Source organism: Aptenodytes forsteri, unplaced genomic scaffold (assembly GCF_000699145.1).
Source record: "Aptenodytes forsteri isolate BGI_AS27 unplaced genomic scaffold, ASM69914v1 Scaffold73, whole genome shotgun sequence".
In the NCBI taxonomy this organism is placed as follows: domain Eukaryota; kingdom Metazoa; phylum Chordata; class Aves; order Sphenisciformes; family Spheniscidae; genus Aptenodytes; species Aptenodytes forsteri.
This window is the reverse complement of record NW_008796215.1, coordinates 1,824,923-1,844,069: the sequence shown is the minus strand read 5'-3', so window position 1 is coordinate 1,844,069 and position 19,147 is coordinate 1,824,923. Positions and strand designations below refer to the sequence as shown.

The 19,147-nt window shown below is 41.3% G+C and overlaps 1 protein-coding gene across 1 annotated transcript in view; it reads right to left on the bottom strand.

The window, feature by feature from the left end:
* Positions 1–19,147, bottom strand: part of VWF (von Willebrand factor) — a 152,665-nt gene that overhangs the window by 83,728 nt on the left and 49,790 nt on the right. The window contains exons 16-20 of the mRNA XM_009288502.2: positions 14,068–14,308; positions 13,138–13,232; positions 11,712–11,872; positions 4,650–4,753; positions 476–614 (exon numbers count right to left, since the gene is read on the bottom strand). Of these exons, the coding sequence (XP_009286777.1) occupies positions 476–614; positions 4,650–4,753; positions 11,712–11,872; positions 13,138–13,232; positions 14,068–14,308 (740 nt within the window). The remainder of the gene's footprint in view (positions 1–475; positions 615–4,649; positions 4,754–11,711; positions 11,873–13,137; positions 13,233–14,067; positions 14,309–19,147) is intronic.

The window sequence follows — 19,147 nt, the reverse complement described above, 5'->3', positions numbered from 1 at the left end:
ACTTTGCCAAAGTGAACAAGCAGAGTCTGTGCTCTGGACACATTAGAGAAGGTTCACCAAGCACTTCTCATCTCACTGAGTCAGACAGTAAGCCATCACTACAGGATAAAGCGGCTAGTGGGGAATGAGGAAAGATTGACTTATGGGTATCTACAGTTCTTTGTTAGAGATGAGATTCAGACACCTCCTTTCCGTACCATGCTGCTATCATATGATTTATGACTGCCAGCTAGACACATGACAACCTAACTCACTTCTATAGAGCACAATGCAATCTTCATATTTCTCAAGGCATCTTTGAAGTCATCAATAAGCTCTTCTCTCCTCTACCATACATCTGGCTTAGTAACTACAAATACTTTACTGTGATTTATCCAAATGTTAGACTTCTCTCCTGGTATAAAACATCTTGTATAAAACATCTTATATTATCAGACATATTATCAGACAGCTTCAGCATTTGACATATTCTTACCTGAACTAATACATATTGACAATTTCCTGGAAACTTGTATTTCAATCCATCAAATGTCAAATAATGAGCTGTACCAATAACAGTGCAGGTGCCATCACACATATTTTTGGTGCATTCCCACTTTCGACCACGGCACACACTGTAACAGAGAAAACAAGTCAGTGACAGTTATAATTATTTCCAATGTATATAATAAGCAAGAGAATGCAAGGTGCTTTAGGCAAAGCGAAAGAGCAAAAGTTTCTGCCTCCAGGAGCTCATGATCTGAAGACTGTCCAAAAGACATACAAGTGGTGATAAGCTACTATCTTGCCTTGTTCTGCTCTTTTTCCTGGGCCTGGGTCAGGGAGTAACCTAGTACAGACCAAACAGGAGCATTGTTCCCCTGTGTGTTTTAACCCGGACATCAGCTGCAGCTCTGTGAGGAACCTCTGCAGTTGTCTGTGCTGCTGTCCGTCCTCAGGTATGTTCCCAGCAGATCCTCTCTGTGTTTGGCCTTGAGAAGGTACTCTTAGAGGGCTCCATGCCCAGGCTGCTGGAATTCTTCTCTAGATAGACTTCCATAGCTATGTTACGCTACTATGCACCAGATGACAATCTCTCTCATTAACATAAATTAGCATATGTTAACATTGGGTGCATAAACCCAAATAGTGCATTAACAGGTTAAGTGAATAAGGGATATGTTTCTCTTTTTCTTACAAGCTGCATGTAGGAGTATGTGCTTTTTGAACCTCCCTGTTACAAAAAGAGGACTGGACAGAGCCTGTTGGAATATTTCATAATACTATTAGTATTTTATTTTGGATATGCTGCTCTGCTCAGAGTATCCTTTTAGAAAAACAGTTTGATTACCCTGTAAGGACCATTACAGGTTAAATACAAAGCATAATATCAGCAACCCCATTTTTATTTGCAGTACTGTCCATTTTTCCTCATTGAAAGCCAAAATAATAGCAAAGTTAATATCCAACTGATGGCAAAGGACATGCGTTTTCTCTAGTGACCAACTTTTGGGACCAAGTAACCAGAACTGTAATTCAGTCTGCCCAGTGGCTTTTGTTCAGATTATATACTTAAGTATAATACCACCCTTCTCCAAAGAGGTGTGTCTGTTCTCAAATTAAATTCATTCTTCATGATAGTTTATCTGACCTAGCATTTGGAGACATTACCTCACAGTCTGACAAAGAATACACATATGGATAGAAATTTTTCTTTTGCTGTACATAGGTACACATATACATACACCATCTAAGGAATGTCCTATGGTGTGATACTGTCCCCTGAGGTCTCCTGTGGTGACCGAACCAGAACGTCTGCCCTACCAGAGGATTCAAGTTTGGCGCCATACAAATCGGACTCCAATTCTTTTATCTTTTATCTTGGTGTAACTCAATTGGTTTCAGTGTAATTATACCAGTGTAACAGACAGAAGAAAATATAGTAGGGCTCCTAGTCTTCATGATGGCACCAAGCCAGCCATGTTCAACACCAATCATTATTAAGTTTCTAAGAGTTTCCAAGAACATTTGTATCCTTTCATTGCTGTGATACATAATAGTGTAAATCTTACATGGTACCCTGATAAATAAGGCTCAAGGAGGTAAATACCATTATCCTCATGTTACAATGAGGGAAAGAGGGAAATTAAGAAATAAAGAAGAGACTTTATAGCATCCACCCAGTCCTCTTGCCCTTTTCCAGAGCTATCCTGGAGAACGACAAGCCTTGCTACAAAAGTTGCAGGTATGAAAGGGGATCTTTTCCTTGTCATCCACGGGCTTTTGATCAGTGAAATAAATTGATTTGCAAGAGACTGAGCAAACAAAATAAAAACCAAGGTCAACGAAGCATAAAATCTGCTCACTCTTTTGTTTGTTATTAATTTTGGGGAGTTAGAATAGCATCTGACACCATATCTAATAATCTAATCTAATAATAATAATTTAATAATCTAATAAGCAATAGCTTGCTTGAGGTTGGAGAAACAGTCATCTACTAAATGCTATATGAATGCAGATGGACATCATCACTGCCCCAGGGATTTTCTCATCAAGCTCTATAAGGGCAGGGAAAGGGGAATTCTATCCCTGCTTTACAGATGTAAAAACTCAGGGATAAAAAAACCTGAAGTACTTTCCCAAGATCAAATTGCTAACCAAAGAAAAAATGGGTACTGAAGCGAGTTCTCTAGTAATGCCTTAACCCAAGCATAAGCATTGTTTAATCTTGATAACACTTCACAGTATAATAAATATTGCGCAATACATTTTCTTCAAAGAATGAAATTTCAGTAACATGAAACCTATTGCACCCTCTGCTATTAAATCTCTGCTAACAGGTAGAGCAAGACCAAGATTTTGTATATACATGCACAGACAGATTATAAAGTATGTGGTGTAATAAAATTCAGATTAGCAAATTTCTGCTCTGTACTGCTTCATAAATGTTATTCCAAAATTTTGAGCTCTACAATGAATTCCCAATACATAGCATAACAAAAGTTTTGCCACTAGCGTAGACTTGGAGACATTCTGTTGTTCATGAATCAGGGTCTCCCATATGTCAACTCGAATGTAAACGCCAAATCTGACACCTCTGGCTCATATATTGCGTTTGCAGGTGTTCACATCTGGCTAAGAAGAAGTGAGAATGAGAACTCCTGCAACAGCAGTACAAAAAGCAAAAGCAAAAGAAAAGGAAGATCTGACCTCCAAAATACAGACTCTCAATTCTTATTAATTCTCAAAGCAATAGTAATTTCCTATATCACTTTCTAAATGACATTTGACTTGATATTTGCTGAGAACTATCATGAAACTTTTCAAAGTCACATAGTTCAAAAAAGCTCTAGTGATATTTTTGAAGGGACCTTATTTCCAATTTTACTTTCACATTCAAGAAAAATACCTAAAATGAGAGGAAGAACTTTTTATCAATGAGAAAAAACATGATTTCTAACATTTTCTTGACCCTGATATTGAAGAAAATTCTATGTTAGAGGAAATGTCACTTACAATGGCATTGCTAGAAACAAAAGGGCAGTTACAAGAATGAAGCAACATGGTTATGACTATTTTAAGATTGAAGATTATAAGAATGACTGAAAATAAAAAGACTGCGCATGGTTATTGTGAAGAATCTTGTAAATTTCACAATGACACCTAGAAGTTTTACACCTTACTGTTCTTGTTTCAATAAAGTTTCCATTGTGTCTGTTTTTCAGCTGAGACACTTTTACCTAGATGCAATGTAAGCAGGTTATACTATATGTATCTACACAAAAATATCAACTTCTCTTCCATCTTCCTCCCTTCAAACCTACTTTTCCCCAAGTCTAATCGTAGTACATGATTCACAATGTAATATGTAGCCGCAAAGGAAAAAAAAATGAAACAAAACACTGGAAGGTCAATATTTCCATATAAAACCATAAAACCTTATATCCAAGTCCAACTTACACTAGTTAGGAGCAGTCCCACTAGTTTAAAAATACAACACCTGATATCACAGTTACTCAAAGATCAATGTACAAAACAAAAAACAAACCAAATGACTCTTTAATGGTGCTAATTCTCTGATCCAACTCCACCCAGTCATACAGAGCATAACAGAAACGCTGCTCCTGGGGGTGCCACAGAGCGGGGCAGGGACAGTTCAGGTAAAATGTACAAGAGATCCTGAAGTCTAAATTCAAAGAGAACACAGTTTCCACACTGCTGGTGGCTGCACGTCCCACTCCTTGGACTCTTGGAGCTCTGCAGGAAAGGGCTACCATTCCCTCCACCAGCACACATAGAGAACAAAGCACCTCTCCAATGCAGCAAGCGTGCTGTGCAGGCAGAAGCCAAGAATCGTCCAGCAGGCAAATACCCTATACCTTACCCAAGGCTGTTCCGAGGGCTTCCCTCCACGCAAATCTCACAGCCCAGAACTTTCTTTTGAACCTACAAATTCTTTTTCAAGAACCAAGCAGGATAGATAGGGATGTGGGGGAAAGACACAGAGCACTTACTCTTTTCTTCTAAGAAGGTATCACCAACTCCCCCCACTCCTTTCTTTCTTTCTCCTTCTGAACATATCAATGGACTGAGTGCTCATATATTTTTCTTTTTAGAACCATGTTAGGTGCTCTAGAGAAAAATGGAAAAATGCAGTTCCAGTGGCTCACCAGGTGTTGCAGTCATTAGTCACTGTCTCTCCCTTGGCATATTCTCTTCCGTTGTGAAAACATGGGCATCTCTCAGGAGCAACACACTTGTTTTCATGTCGCACCTAAGCAAAACACACAGTTTGTCAGCATGCGGGTCTGTTGGTATGTGCCAGTACGCAGAGGAGTAAGCACAAGAACACGTGGATAAAGAATAAAGGGAAGGATAGAGGAAATGGTTCAAGACTATCTGAGGTAAGAAAGGTTCAGCACTGCTAATATTTTTTTCCCATTAACATAAATAGAACTACAGGTATATAAATCACAGTCTTGTGTCGGGGGCTGAACACCAGCTTAAGCTGCTGGGAGAATAAATTAGATTATAGAAGAACTTCATAATGAGAAATCTCAATTTGACGAAAACCAGTATAGCTAACCTGAATATGGAGAGCAGGTGAACAGCACATGCTTCTCACATGCAGCAAACTGGAGGATGGCCTACTAGAAAAGCAGCCAGCTGCAGGGCTCAGCTGGGCTAACAACTGAAGGAGGAGACAAGGATCCACAGTGCCAGAAAAACTCAAGTGCAAATGAAGATTCGGTTGTCACAGACAACACCCCCCCCAAAAAAAGCCCACTCCCCTATCTACTCGCCTTTGAAAATTCTAGTAGTCACTCATTTTCTTTCAAATGCCTACTTATTCCCGAAAAGGCAGGATAAATATCAGTCCATTTAAGGCGTTATTCCACTCTCACAGTCACTGTGGCTGGGAAATAGGTCATTATGTCCTGTCTACAATTTTTTCTATTTCAGTTTTACCCTACTGATCTTAGTTTCTCTCTGTATAACAACAAACCATTTGTCCCACTTAAAACAAACAACAAAAAAAAAACCAAACAAGTAAAGCCGCAAACCATTTGTCCCACTTAAAACAAACAAAAAAAACCCAAACAAGTAAAGCCATTAGACTACTCAGTTTTTTCCATTCCTTTTCTCTATTTTTTCTGTGATTACTCCCTTTGCATTTTGAAGACAGCCAGTTTTAGAGTATCAAACAAAACCAAGGCTGGCTACACTGTTTTTCACTTGGACATGGTTCTGCAAAGCCCGGGGTAGGTTTGGCTGATGCTTCATGGAATACCGCGATGGAGAGCACTTCCCCTCCCTCTCATTCAAAAGTCACAAAATATCACCTTCCCACTTTAAACTCTTTCTGTAAAATCATTAAAATAGTTTCTTTTTTTACCATTAAATACAGGCCAATAAGATCAATGTAGTCTGAACGCCAGGTTAATAAAGTAGAATTGCTCTGCCTTTTCCTAAGGGGACCTAGAACTGCCACAGGGAACTACTAATAAAAAGGATTTCACAGCCCAGAGACCCTTCATTCATATTCAGCTCCACATGCTCCATGGCTTATGGGGAGCTATATTATGCCAAATAAACTCACGCCGATAGAAGCAAGATGGAAACAAAGAAATGCTTTTCTAGATGATAGAGCTGGGGCTCTGCCTCGGACTTAATCTCCACAAAGGACAGGGAAGCAAACAGGCCAGAAAGGACCATATGTTTCCAAGGCTGTTTAATTCCTTCCTGCCTTCCTTCCTGGTGGCATTCAGGAAAAAAGCAATATATATGACTTCACACTTATGGCTACATTTCTGATTTTTTCCAGTGTTCGGCAACACAGGTCACTATAGACTTGAGGGCTAGCCTCTGGATACAAAACTTGGGATTAGATTTGTGGTTAGTAAAAGGAGGATTAGGACCTCTTCTACTTGCTCCCTCACACATTGACACAAAGCTAGTCACAGCCTATCCCCAACTCTAAAAACTTAATTGACTGGTATTAGTATTTCCATCACAAGCGTATGGCCACCATGAAACTACAGTGCAGCAACTGTTAATCCACTGACAAAGAGGGAAGACTACCTTGTCTGAACACTGCAGAGCGGGTGGGTGGGATTTAGAAAGCTGGACATAAATACCCAAAGTGGGCTTTGACCAGAAGACTAATTATTTTTGCTGCAAAACCCAATGGATGATGATTTTAATAGTAACACACAATCTATTGATCATATTGACACCACATCCAAAAGCTGGTATATCTGGCAGCCCGATGCCATGCCGTGTTACAAGTCTGTTGAGCACAGTACCATGTGGTACTACCAGGCCAGTGGCATTACTCACAAACAGCTGGACTTCCTGTGTAAGTCTCTCAATCTATCAATAGACAGCATTTAATACAGGAGATCTAAGTCCTGAGTGCCTGAGGTGGTGGGAGGTAACCACAAGAAAAGACACAGGTTTGTAATGAGAACAGCTGCTGTTCACACCATCTCACACCCGTACGAGGATGCTCCTGAGAGCGTGTCCATGGGATTATAAGTGGTTGACTAGCTGGTGAAGCCACCCTCTACTTGGGGATCTGACAGAAATGTCCATTGTTTCCTTGCTCTGTCTTATTAATTGTTAAGCCTCGACAAATCTTGCAAAAGGAAGGACAGTATTACAGATTTCAGAACCTTTAAGATTCTTCTCCCCTAAACTCTGCCTTGATGAGGCTGAATTTTAATCTCTCTTGGTCAACACAATTTTGATGAGTATCTCACTGTCAAGGGAAGCTCAGATTTTCACTCTGTTCCTCCTGATACACCTGAGGGCTCCAGCACAAAGTCAGCCGAAGGTAGAAAGGAGTAAGGGATTAAGTAAAGGAAGTGGGTCAGATTAGAACCCAATAGCTGACACGTTTTAACTAAAACAGCCTGGCACCATTTCTGTGCAGACAAAGACAGGTCAAAAACATGTTAGGACAGACCACTCAACATGTGCTTGTTTACACTTGACCTTTCTTATGTTAGTTGTATGCTTCATATGTTTGTTTTATGAAGCATTATCCTTGGGCAGATGCACATACCAGAAAGCTGGTACGCACCTCCTCGTAAAGACTCTGTCATGTTGTTACATAGGTTAAGCCTACACTGAAGAATACACAACAGAGCTAGCAGGAAAATCAAAATAGCACTCTAAGTTTCTGTTGAAAACAGTTTGCAGGAAAAAAACCCTTTCAAACTTTCCTGGTTAAAATGTTTAGGGTTTTTTTTCCTTTTTCTACTAACATATCATATTTTCAGAAATAGTATTGTTTCAGCAGCCAGAATACAATAAAATGTTTCATTTCAATTTTAAACCTTAATTTTGCTTCAGTTGTTGGAAATTGAAAGAAATTAATTTTCTAGTTTTGAAGTGTCTGGATTTTTTGCTTTCTGATTGTTCTGCTCCTCTGTTTCCCCAGAAAGGTGGTTAACACTCCATTTGTATATTTATTAATATTTTTCCAATGGGAAAAGCCTGGAGTGCAGTAAACTAATCTGAGAAAGCATATTTTTCCCCACACTTCTGCACATATGTTATGATTTATCTTTTCTGCTCTGCAAAAGGGTGACAAGTATGGAGAATTTCCTACCCACCAGATGATCAAAGACAGAAAAAAGAATTACTTTTCATGACATGTACAACATTTTTATTTTCAAAAAAATCAAAACAATGTAAAATATTAAGCCAAGATGAACTGGAAAACTTATTTTTCAGTTGAAAGAAATTAGTTTTCATCTGCATTTTCTAACTGGGGAAATAATCAATTGATTGATTGGCAATTTCTCATCAAAAATTCAGCAAATTTTCCAATTCAAATCTAGGCAACTGCAGCATCATGTTCGTGAACAATCCTTGATTATTGTTTTTTATTATTTTTCAGATATGTAATTCAAAATTGGCAGGCAATTTGTGCATACAGATTTTAGACTATGGATTCCTCCATTTAAGACTGATAACTCAGCTAACTGATCTATAAACATCTCTTTATATACATAGGGATAACGTTGCACTTAATTACATATTAACTGCTACATATACTTGCAAATTGTACTAGAGAGTTGTTTACGTAAACTACATATCTTTGACTGTGTTTCCTGATGGTATGAACCATTTTAGAGAAGCAAGAAGATGAATTTTTTTTGCTAATAAGTTATCCATGACCATTCATAATTTTTATATACTACTGTACCACAAGAGAAAAAAAAAATCTTCAGTAAAATGGCACAATTTCTTCCAGAGTGATGATATCTGCAAATATTTATTCCCATATATGTTCAGTAATCTGTTACTTCCCACAGACATTCCTACAAACAGTAGCTCACCTCCGTGAGTGCTTGTAAATTAGGCAGGATTACAGAACACCAACAAGGGAGACTGACTGGTAAAAGAAATAGTAATACCTTTTTCCGGTCCCTTTATTGCTCAGCTCTGTTGGTACAAGTCTGGAAAACACAGACTTCATGACTTTACAGTGCTTTCCTTCAATGTGCCCAAAGCCTCTAAGGTAGAGAAAGGCAGGATGGAAAGGAGAGCCCGGTCACCACCCCAAATCCTTCCGTCTTCGGCAACTGATACTGGGAGCAGATTGCAGAATGCAGAAATAAGGAAAAAGCCTCCCCCAAACCATACTGGTTAGGTACCTATTGGTGACGAGGAGGAAACTGCTCTTTGATAACAAGCTGGCAGGTCCCGTGGAGCCACACACCAGGAGTCTAATGCATGGCAAAGGGCACCCACATAATGAAAGCACCAAGCTTGATCTTGCCTTTGCACAGCCATGCTTACAGCAAAATCGTCTATGTACTGGCTTCTCCCATCGTGGCTTTGAGAAACGCAAATCTCGCAATTTTTATTCCCTGCCAGACAGGAAGCCAATGAGAATGAGCAATTAGAGACTGAGTTTACTGGAAGATTGAACCATACTGTCATCTAGCGGACAAAGAACTTATTTTACTAATTTTTTAAAAAAATACTGGGCCCGATTCTTCTATCCAAAACCTGACAAACCATCTTGTTGAATTCAGGGGCAGGTTTCACATCACTGCAGAGTCAACTGGAGTTTCCAATTCCAAAATGCCAAAGACTGTTTCTCCCAAGAATTTTATGAAACAATTGTTTGAATGATAGTTCCAACCTACTGAAAAGGAATACGAAAGTCTATACTAAACGTGAAGGTTAATTACTAGGAAGTTGATTTTTGGGAGTTTGGGGGGGGATCCTCCCCTTCCCCCCCCTTCGCCCCCCCCGTTGAGCAATTATCATAATTTGTTTACCATTATCATCTCTGAAGTGTACTATTACCACATCCTGGAACTGAAACCAAATCTCAAACCCCTTCACCAAATCAGAGAGATCTGATTGTTAAGTACAGAGGAAGACCTATTCACAATGGTGCTCTTGGAACTTTACAAGTACACAAACTTTTTTAAGTTTACTTATCACACTACTATTCAGGAATGCTCTTCTCTAAAAGGAAAGACATTTAAAAACTGAAATGTGAAAGGAAGCAACACTTGTTTTAAAACTGTGGTGAAAATTTGTTCAATGTTGATATGAATGCCTTCAAGTTACGTTCTGTATTTTTCACTTTGGACCTACAACATACTTCACAAGCCTGAGATTTTGTTTACAGCTGACATTTTATTCTGCAGTAGCATCTATTTACATAAATGTGTGTTTATCAGCAAAATATGGTAGAAAAGTTCAAAAAAATACATTAATATTAATGCTAGAAATGACTGTGTTATGAGAATTCTATTTTTTTGTTGTTGTTTCTAGTAAGAAAACGGAAGGAATTTTGAGGGACAAAACACCTGTATTCATATAGATGCGGAAAAAACAACACACCTTTATAAAAATACATGGTTCCAGGGGAAGTTAATTGCTTTTTTAAGTGAAATTTAAACTAGTGGATGAAGCCAATTCACTAGAGCTGAAGCCTAAACACAAATATGCATCTCAACCTTAGAAGTACCAACCCACACCTTCATTTGCATATTAATCTGAGCCTGCACCTTGAGCAGGTATAAAAGAGTGAAAAAAAAAAAGTAATCATCTTTTGCATTTCTAGACTTCCTGGGTTGCAGCATTTGAAAACATCTTGCTTTACCATATGCCCCTTTGAGTCAGAAAACTGCACCAGCACGTCTCTAAGTACCACAGGTATCAAATAAAGTCTCACAGTTGTAGAGTATTTTATCCCTCAAACAAAATAAAGACACAACTTCTGCTCTTTTTTTCCAGCATCTACCAGGTATTTTCATCTGCATTTCATGCACTGAACATCACAAACTTCTTAATCCCAGCAGTTTTCCTGAACAGAGAACTCAAAAGTGCCATTTACTTAACTTCATAAAGAGTGTACCATGTGCTCCACCTCTATCCTATTCACATGATGCCTGGGACTATACCCCTACCCCTAGTGAGATCCTGTGCACAACTCTTCGCCTGCCCAGAGAGTGTTGTACAGCACTGAACTGATGCTTTTTTCTATTCCTCAGAGAATAACAGCAGCAATCTGCTGTCTATTCTATTCCGTCTGCTTTTTATCAGGGCTCCAAATTGACATTGAGTTCACAGTCACTGGCTTGGCAAATAACCATTTGCTATTTGTTCTATTTAAAAATGACTGAACTAATAATTAAATTTGAGGGTTGCAGGGGAACATAACCCTGGACTGCAGAAAGCATCTTACCAGTGAAAAAAGCATGCTCAGCACACCATCTGCAACTCCAGGACACCCTCTGGCATCATCTTAGCAAGTTTCGTGTCCCACATTCCTTCTCATGGGGAACTCTCGGTTTGGTACCACACATGGGAAGGCAGCAGCAGAGATGGAGACTTGACGAGGAGGCAACTAGTATCAGCAGGAGGATTTGGCTGGATGTGGGGTGGGCATTTGAGGTATGGGTGCCTATATACTTCTGTCTCTCTGACTATGGAAGTTCAGCAAGACTAGGGAGGAGTTTGGGAGGAGAGTTGAAGGAAGACATAAATTGGTCTTAAAAAAAGGGGGGTTTGGCTGTTTGATTATCAATTATTATTACAAGCTAAACTTCATCTTCTATGCAGACATACTAATATACATATTTTAAACCAGCCACAATTTGGCAGATCCAAAACTTCACAACCATATATTTTGAAGCCACAAGAAGACTGCTGGTAGGAAAAAATGAAGGCAAGAAAACAAAGAGGAGCTTGTTTACCATCCCTTTTGGACAGAGGCATCCAGATATGCAGCCATGGCTGATGCACTCCAAGTCGTAATTCTGGCAAGTCTTGGCACACTCCAACCCTTCAGCTCTTGGGTTGTTTGCAGGACAGACAAATCTTTCCATGGAGGATCTGCATGTCAAGCTCCTTTTCACTTTAAAAAACAAATTTACAAAAATTGCAATTAGAACTCAAGTATTGTTACCACAGTATTTTTCTAACATTTTTATTAGAAAACTAATTTAGGATATAGAATGGAGCAACGCCATTATACCGCTAGGCATGACATCATAAAGGTAACAGTCCCTACTTCCCATGAAGTGACCTCAGGCAGGCTGTCATGAAAGCATGTATTCTAATACGGAAGCAAAAGAAGCTGCACAAGGATTCAATTCCAGATTGCACTAGGGCTACGAGCACACCTTAGTGTGAAACATATTTCAACCCGTAGGCAGTGTACACTAGCAATGTCAGCACAAAATCAATGTTCTGAGAGGCAACAGCACCGTATATTATTGTGTTTAGACTCACTTCCAAAGCGGAGTATAACTACACGGGTGACTGTTAATAACAATGCCCTTAGCTTAAACACAACATTTTCAAACTCTTTGAGAACTGAGGTTCTGATAGAAGATCTAGGTCATTATTTCAAGCGATGCTAGAAGTATGCCTCTCTGAGGTTTTGTAAGTCTTAACACACTAGTATCAGGAAAATTATGTCTTAATAACATTACAGCAAGAGTTTGGTGAGATATACACCTAGAAGGCTTCACCTGAAGGACAGTGGGGGCCAACTAGTGACACCATTACTGGTGGCCTACCAAGACCCCCTGTCCCATCACAATCCCGTAAGCGCCATCCATACATCAGTGGGGAACCTCAAAAAATCCCAGACCACTGATGTCCTATTTTCCAATGCAGTGCCTAGCTCTGCAAGGCAGTTGTCAGTCTCCAGGCGGTTTTACGGCGAGACGCCTGGTGGCTGGAGGGCACCCTCAGTGCCTGGCAGCACTCTAACCTTCAAGCCACAGAAAGCTTCACCTGCACCAGAAAGATCTTGCAACCTGCTAGTCAGAAGCAGGAGGTATAAAGCTGGCTAGTTACTGATGTCATGGAGCCTCAAAGAGCAACTGGGGGCCTCAGATCACTGTGAAGGGACCCCTTAACCTGCTCAACTAAAGAGAGACTGCAGTGGCTAACTATAATTTTGAGAGGTGGGACACAATGAGCCCTGCACCCTCCCACGCAAACATTTTGTTTCTATCCTGTAACAAAAAGAAGGTTAGAAAAAGACTCACAACATCACCAGCCACTGCAACCTCTGGTACTTCTTCCCTATTCTAGATTACTAAGAGACTGAAGAGGAAAAAAAGAAAAAAAAAAATCAGAAAAAAAATAATTTTTTTAAGGCATACTAACTTCTGGCAGATGGCCTCTCATCAGTGAAAACATCTGGCAGGAAGGCACCAGGAGCTCTGTTTGTACTGCAGTGCATCAAACCATTTTCACAATAGCTAAGAAAAACAAATAGAGCTTATATTTAACAAAGTGACATTTCGCTTTCACTCACACTGTTGTTTTGAGACAGGCCCGCAAGGAATTTCTCAGAGTACCAAAATTACACCTCTCATTGGGGCTGATCTGTTGCTCTCCATCCACTGTGCTTATCAACCTTAAAGGCAAACCTTCCTTAAGACAGTTGCAGTGATATACTAGCGTGGTAACCCAGCTGTATGCTGGCCCTGTCCCACTGAATCCAATCCATCTGCACAGGCATAAAGCTGGGCAAGATAATAGTCAGGTCTACTGTGGAGAGAAGTAAGGGACCACGTAGTGCCTGCAACTTATGACTTCTGTGGTAGAGGAGAAAGGAGAAGACACTGCTCCCAAAACTGGGCTTGCCAGGAGCCACCCAGCAATTACATTCCTACTCTCAGGCTACCACTACTCAATTTAACAATTAGAAATTTCTATACAAATAGAAATATTTGTATCTTTGATAGAGGTAATTAGGTTTTAATGTTTAAGAAATGTATCTCAGTACATTAAAGTGACATTTTAAAAGCCTACAAAGTACCTATTATCAGTAATTAAACTCCATTTCAAACTGGCAGGAACTGTTCATGGAACAGGGCTTAGTACTGTCTTCTAAGGTGGCATTTGAAATTATATGGATAGAGATGCAACAGCAAAACTCACCATTTGGTTTCTTGGAGGCAAAAGCTTGCCCTCTTTTAAACTAGTTTCAGTGGAGGTAAAGGAACTGAGGAACTGAACCAGTTAACCACTCGGGCTATCCAAAAATTTGAGTCACAGCGTGTGGGGATGAGTTATGAACATTGCACTTACCACATGGTGTAATGATCCGAAAAGACATCCTCTGGCTGGAAGATCTCACCGTCGTAGTAACAAGAGCAGCGGGACTTTGGCACGCACTGCTCATGCTCGTCCAGGTAGTGCCCAGGGGGACAGTAGCATCCTTCCACGCAGAGTTCATCACAGTCCTCATCTGGGTAGGATAGAGATCTGCAGGTCTGGTTGCATGGTGTCCCACACTGTTGGTACACTTGGCCTTCAGGACAGGTCATTGCTGTTGAATGATGTGCATATCAGATAGACAGGCATTTGATCCAAAGCCAACTGAAGGAAAAGCTGCCTAAACCAGACTGGGAAGCTGGGGATTAAAATGTATTTACTCAATTTACTCATCGATGGAGGCCTGTATTACACTGTCTCTCCTTAACTCTGCAGCACCAGTGAAGCCTAGAGCACTGCTTATATATACACAAGCAAAACTTTACTATGTGCAGTTCCCAATAAATGTCGGGATTGGATTGCAATCCCTGTGGTGGAAATCCATCCACAAAATTTCATCCAGAACGAAAAACACGGGCTCTGTCCAACCTCTGTTGTTACTTGGATCTACAAGTTAGGAGCATTACAAGTGTCATGTACACATTCACGCTTCTCTTCCTTTGCAACATGGTTAGGGACAATTTGGTCAAAATAAGTAGAAATGTAGGTTTCTGCCTTAATAAGCAGGTGCTGCAACAGTTTAAAGCCTCACATCCCAGAAGCTCTCAGTGATTTCTGTGGAAACAGGTGCAAATAATGAAGTCATTTAGTGATCGTGGAGCCAAACTTTGGGTACTAACGATTTATGATGATGAATTTATTTTTATGGAGACCTAATTACGGCCTTCGGAGCCATTTTGGCTTCTTTGTTTATAAAACTTCCACTTAGTTCTACAGCGCTGATTTTGAGGCAACCTCCTCTGCATACATCAGCATCAGCACTAGGTGGCAGCTATGACAACACATTTCAGAAGACAAGAAAAGTTAGTACTATCAAGGGCTTTTAACAGGCTTCCTGATAACCAGGATTTACGAAACCTGTCCTTTGTAGCAACCGTCCAAAGCAAATGGCCAGAGTTGTAAGGTGATGAGGTAGGATGTTCAGCTGAGTGAGGGAAGCAGCTGCAAATAAAAGTTGGCACATTTGTACTGTGCTAAAACCAAGATCAAGGGGTTACAGAGAAAGCTCTTCCTCTTGTCATCCCTACAGAATGATCCGATAATCCCTACCCTCTCTTCTGTGAGCACACACCCCTGGGAACTGTAGCAGCAATGGCAGTAAAAGAAAAACTATAGCAAGGCTACAGCCCTGCAGCCTCACCCAGCTGCTAGCAGGGCTGAACTAACACTGAGGCTAACAAAGCAAGGCCTACATGCTAACCTTCACAAAATTCTTCTGAAATGAAGAATTACTTCTACTTACTAAAGAGAGGCATGGTTGCACCAACAGCTCCCCAGCTTCTGTTGAGGCACCTGAAGTCCCATACGCGGGAGCGTAAGCCCCTAACTTGAGGATCTAGCTCAGAGGCATCTGAGGTGACTTGAAGCCTTCTTCAGAGCAAAGATCTCCCAAGTCTGTGAATTGTGCCCAAACTATTTAACGTACCTTTCACAACACAGCCCAAGAAATTTGTGTGTGCTCATCAACACAGTAGGCAGAGTAAATATGTCCCAACTCAGAAATAAATAGAAGATAGATTCACTCACAGTTACAGGAGTTTTTGGCAGCTATTCACAGAACACTGCTTCTAATTTACATAAACACGATCTCTGCAGTAAATCAAATACTGAACAGGCACAGCCCAGGGCTGAAGACCATTTTAAAAGTAACTTTATCACTAAAGGCATGTGCAAGCAGGACAACCGTGAAGCCTCAGCCAAAACTATGATTTGCTACACAGGAACCTCTGGAAACAAGGAACTGGTTTGGCAGATTTCAGGCGGGTACACCAGTTTACTAGAGTTTCAAGATTCAGAAAGGATAGGATAATTGAGCCCAACATCCTGCCCTACTTTCTAGTCAGTGGTAACACTCCCTGCCCACAGGGACAACTTTGCAGTGAATCCCTTTCTTAGCTAAAACTTTGCAACTCATTTTACCTGCCCATGCACTTCCTAAGATTTTAGAAACATCCCCCATTTTCCCAGTTATGCTACCCAATGCCATTTAACACTCAAAGTCCCAATACATTGCTCCATCACCTCCCAGCAATATCTGTTTTTAACAGCAAAAAGGCAAGACAACTGACCTGGGAGGGGACTGTTGTCTGTACACTTTGTAATACACAGTCACTAAAAAAAACCCAAAACATCCCGTTATTGCCAGGAAAGTGAGAGGAAAAGGCGAGCTGCATCTAGTCTCTACGGATGACTGTTATAAAACCAAAACAGGTCAATGCTGTGCTCTGAAGCTCAGCCTGTCCCAGGGATAAGATGGGAAATAGTGAGAAAGCATTGGAAAAATGTGTATCCATCAGATAGTTCACCCAGCTTCTTGTGAGTGGGTTTTCAACCCAGAGTGAGAGAGGCATAAATCCTGACCAGTTTCTCGGGTAGTACAAGGTGAAAACGCAATCACACCTAGGTCAGAGGCTCTGGGTGAAGACGCACCCTGTCAGAACTAGATTTCACACAGCTGCTCCACCAGCACCGGCCGACATGCTGAGCCCCACCATGCGATATAGCCATCCTCAAGTGCTGCTCAGAGCCTGCGCTTCATTCCCTACTCCCCACTCCAGCATTCTTGGACTTATCCCATACAAATCCTCTCACAGAAGCCATGCAAAGACAATAAACTACCCTAGCACCACGACATCAAGGAAAATAGTGGGCTTATCAACAAGTCCTAAAAGCTGAAGAAAGATCTGGGGACCTATTGACTGATTCCCCTTTGCCACAAAACAATACATACATACATATATACACGAGACACAGAATCACAGAATCGTTTAGGTTGGAAAAGACCCTTAAGATCATCAAGTCCAACAGTTAACCTAATACTACCAAGTCCACTGCTAAACCATGTCCCTAAGTGCCATGTCTACGCTGATACCTCCAGGGACGGTGACTCAACCACTTCCCTGGGCAGCCTGTGTTCCAGTGCTTGACAACCCTTTCGGTGAAGAAATTTTTCCTCATATCCAATCTAAACCTCCCCTGGCACAACTTGAGGCCATTTCCTCTCATCCTATCACTTGTTACTTCGGAGAAGAGACCGACACCCACCTCGCTACAACGTCCTTTCAGGTAGTTGTAGAGAGCAATAAGGTCTCCCCTCAGCCTCCTTTTCTCCAGGCTAAACAACCCCAGTTCCCTCAGCCACTCCTCAAAGGGCTTGCCCTCTAGACCCTTCACCAGCTTCGTTGCCCTTCTCTGGACACGCTCCAGCACCTCAATGTCTTTCTTGTAGTGAGGGGCCCAAAAGTGAACACAGTATTCAAGGTGCAGCCTCACCAGTGCCGAGTACAGGGGGACCATCACTTCCCTACTCCTGCTGGCCACACTAGTTCTGATACAAGCCAGGATGCTATCGGCCTTCTTTGCCGCCTGGGCACACTGCCGGCTCATATTCAGCCAGCTGTCGACCAGCACCCCCAGGTCCTTTTCTGCCAGGCAGCTTTCCAGCCACTCTTCCCCAAGCCTGTAGCGTTGCGTGGGGTTGTTGTGACCCAAGTGCAGGACCCAGCACTTGGCCTTGTTGAATCTCATACAATTGGCCTCAGCCCATCAATCCAGCCTGTCCAGGTCCCTCTGCGGAGCCTTCCTACCCTCGAGCAGATCAACACTCCCACCCAACTTGGTGTCGTCTGCAAACTTAGTGAGGGTGCACTCGATCCCCTTGTCCAGATCATTGATAAAGATATTAAACAGAACTGGCCCCAATACTGAGCCCTGGGGAACACCACTTGTGACTGGCTGCCAACTGGATTTAACTCCATTCACCACAACTCTTTGGGCCTGGCTACCCAGCCAGTTTTTTACCGAGTTTTTTACATGCATGTGCATGAGAGAGACAGCCCTTCACAGTATGGCCTATCTGCTCCTTCCATGCAGCATGGATAGATTGGCTCTGTTGCTTATTCATGGTGGGCTGCAAGGGTATGAGTCAGCTCTTAAACAATCAAACTGCAACTAAAATAATTTCAAAGATGTGAGAGATGAATGCGCTTGTTAGCTTGACACGCAGCAGAAATGCTGTGCTACACTAATGACTTACCTCCCTGCCACTTATCCACTTCAAATCAAGCAAACCGGTTCTGTCAAGTCATTTCCCAAGAAACTGAATCTCTGTTGACCAAGGCAGGAGCAGAGCATATGTTCAGTGCACTGGGCCATCAGCACAAATTACACAACCTGCACATTCACGTCTCAAGCCCATTAGAAGAGGAATTGTTCTCCTTCATGTGACAGGAGATGTCTGGGGCATCAGGATTATTTAATGGGGGCTGATGGATCTGCAATCAGGGAAATCGTCACTTTATGAGAGCATAAAGTGCTCTGTAATGCACAGAGAGGAGGAAGCAGCTCTGCACTATTAAAGATTAATTGTGAAAATTGCTTGTTCAATTACAGAAAGAACGATGGTGCATTATCGCTGTTCTTTCTTTCAGCCTCCAGACCTGCACATTTTTAAAAGGATTTTTATTACATTACTGTTCCACTATCTGAACATTTACATAAATTAGGTAAAATATTATGAAACCATGCAGCAGTTTAACATAAACTGGTTTTGTTCTCATTTGCAGTAAATACTCTCCAGCCTGCAGAAGCTGTAGTCACTGACCTTACAGGTACAGACCCTACCAGGTGGAAGGCCAGTGACCTCTCTTTCTCTCTCTCCTCCCGTTTCTACGCACTCAGTTTATAAAAGTTTTTCCCACTCCCTATTTGGGAAGAAGCAGCAGAAGAGATGTGGAAGGCTGCCATCCACCACCTCTCTGGGCAACCTCTTCCAGTGTTTCACCACCCTCAGCATAAAAAATTTCTTCCTTCTATCTAGTCGAAATCTACCCCCCTTTAGTTTAAAGCCATTCCTCCTTGTCCTGTTGCAACAGGCCCTGCTAAAAAGTTTGCC